The 2,343-nt window shown below is 42.9% G+C and overlaps 1 protein-coding gene across 1 annotated transcript; it reads left to right on the forward strand.

Moving 5' to 3' along the window:
- Window positions 1–234: 234 nt before the first annotated feature.
- On the forward strand, window positions 235–1,550 carry hoxb13a (homeobox B13a). Its single transcript, XM_076267120.1, has 2 exons — window positions 235–901; window positions 1,303–1,550. The coding sequence occupies exons 1-2, from the start codon at window positions 235–237 to the stop codon at window positions 1,548–1,550; spliced, it is 915 nt and encodes a 304-aa protein (XP_076123235.1).
- Window positions 1,551–2,343: the final 793 nt, after the last annotated feature.

Below are 2,343 nucleotides of genomic sequence, written 5' to 3' on the forward strand. Positions count from 1 at the left end.
AGCTTTCCACCTTAAGCTCGTTTCTGTCTGCCCCTGCAAAAATAATTTCTTTGACTGACTCCACCGTCAAGGTTTTTGTGCTGTGTATCACGTGGTCTAGGTTTTACCCAATGAAGGCGCACCATTTCGGACGGTAGACCATTGCGTCAATGCAGCGGAGTGGATGTAACCAAGTGTCCTGAACTGGACCTCGGTCTTTACAACAGAATTCTCCGCCCGAATGGTGAGCGTGATATGACCACCTCTTTGGTCCTGAATCCTCGCTGGGCGGACACGGTTATGTTTGTGTATGAAAACAACTTGGATGAGCTGAACAAGAACATGGAAGGTCTGGTTGGTAGCGGCAATTTCGCAGCCAACCAGTGCAGAAATCTTATGGCTCATTCCGCCTTGGGGGGTCATCCATCCAGCCTAGTGCACAGCTCTAGCTATTCCGCCGTGGATGTACCTGGAACAGGTTCCAGTGAAGCGGGCAAACAGTGCACACCTTGTCCAGGGGTACCTCAAGGCTCGTCCACGGGTCCTTTGCCTTATGGCTACTTCGGTAATGGCTATTACCCCTGCAGAATGGGGCGGGGTTCGCTGAAATCCTGCACTCAGCCTAGTGCGCTTAGTTATTCTGCAGAAAAATACATGGACACCCCCGTCACGTCTGAAGAATACCCTAGCAGAGCCAAGGAATTCGCCTTTTATCATGGTTACCCAAGCCCGTATCAATCTATGGCGAGTTACCTGGATGTCTCAGTTGTGCAGACTCTGGGAACGGGAGAGCCACGCCATGACACCCTACTGCCGATGGACAGCTATCAGCCATGGGCTCTCACAAATGGCTGGGGCGGCCAGATGTACTGTTCCAAGGACCAGAGTCAAGCTGGACATCTGTGGAAATCCGCTCTAGCAGGTAAACAGAAGTCTTCTATCCTACATGTGTTGCATTGGGATTTTGAAAGACAGTTTTACGCACTGTTTGGTTTTATTTTCAGCTATTTAGCTTTTAATGTATCTTTGTTTAAAGCTAAACAATACAATTGGATAATGTTTTTGTATTAGTAGAAATGGCATTTGACATTATCCGACCCTGTTATTAAACAAGATTATATTTAGCGACCGATATAGCTTTATGCTTAAGTAATATAGTACTACTAGGCTATATGTGAGCATGTCTTTATTCACTGATATATTTTAAGGGGATGGGGATTGTAGATTCAAACCGGAAGGATTTTTTGTAAAATTGGGATGTCTTATTTGGGCTGTAGACGAAGGCCTCAAGCCCATGAGTTACTTTGTTGTTATCCATTCCAGATGTAGTGGCTCACCAGCATGACGGCAACTCCTTCCGCCGTGGTAGAAAGAAAAGAATACCCTATACGAAGGTGCAGCTAAAGGAATTGGAAAAAGAATACGCCGCCAACAAATTCATCACGAAAGACAAGAGGAGAAAGATTTCGGCCGCCACCAACCTGTCTGAGCGGCAGATCACGATCTGGTTTCAGAACAGGAGGGTAAAAGAAAAGAAATTCGTCGCCAAAGTCAAGACCACCGTGCCGTAAACAGGGAGGAACGGGTGGCCATGGCGCGTGAGACTTTCTTGTTTTTTTTCCCCTCAATGACTTTGAAGAAGTGACGGAAAGAAAGTCATCGTGGTGCTCTCTCGAATCCGGGCTCAAAATGTTTGTTGTCCACGCAGTTGCATCGTAGAGTATCCTCGAAAAGAAAGATGGCATATGGAAAAAAAAAATGCAAGGACTTTATTTTAGAGGCCTGTATATACAGCACGTGCCTACTCTAATGTATGACAATAATGTTCTCTTACTTCTTGAAATTGTCCTTTTACTTGTATTTTACTGCATTTAAATGTTATGTGTGTCAGTTGTTGTTGCTGCAGTAGTTTAGAAAATATATTGTGCTATCAATAATATCCCTAATCTATACTGTTTATAACGCCTGTAAGACGGTATAAAATATTACGCAATGTATAATAAATTGCTTAATCTCAAGACAACTTTATGTATTGGTTTTGAAAAGTCATTAGAATGATATATAATGCAGTCACCAGCAACGTATCAATATAGTGCAACAAAATGAAAGTAAGAATCGTTTAGACGCATATAGGCCTAAGCCTAGGCTCATAACCCACAATCTTTCTGTTGCATTAGTTTATAATATGGCCTACATCAAATTAAGTTGATTTGATTTGGAGAATTATGTTTGGCCTACTTCACATCATATTATTTATTCGGACTTCGGAAAACAGCGCTAGATGGTTTGACAAGTCTTGTATGTAGCTTATTCATCGTGTACGTCAACTTCTCTTACTAGTGAAAAGATTTTCGAAAAGTATAT

This window comes from Alosa pseudoharengus, unplaced genomic scaffold (assembly GCF_046254945.1).
Source record: "Alosa pseudoharengus isolate Yale_2024_CS ecotype anadromous, Long Island Sound unplaced genomic scaffold, YU_APseudo_1.1 YU_APseudo_1.1_scf_4, whole genome shotgun sequence".
Lineage (NCBI taxonomy): Eukaryota > Metazoa > Chordata > Actinopteri > Clupeiformes > Clupeidae > Alosa > Alosa pseudoharengus.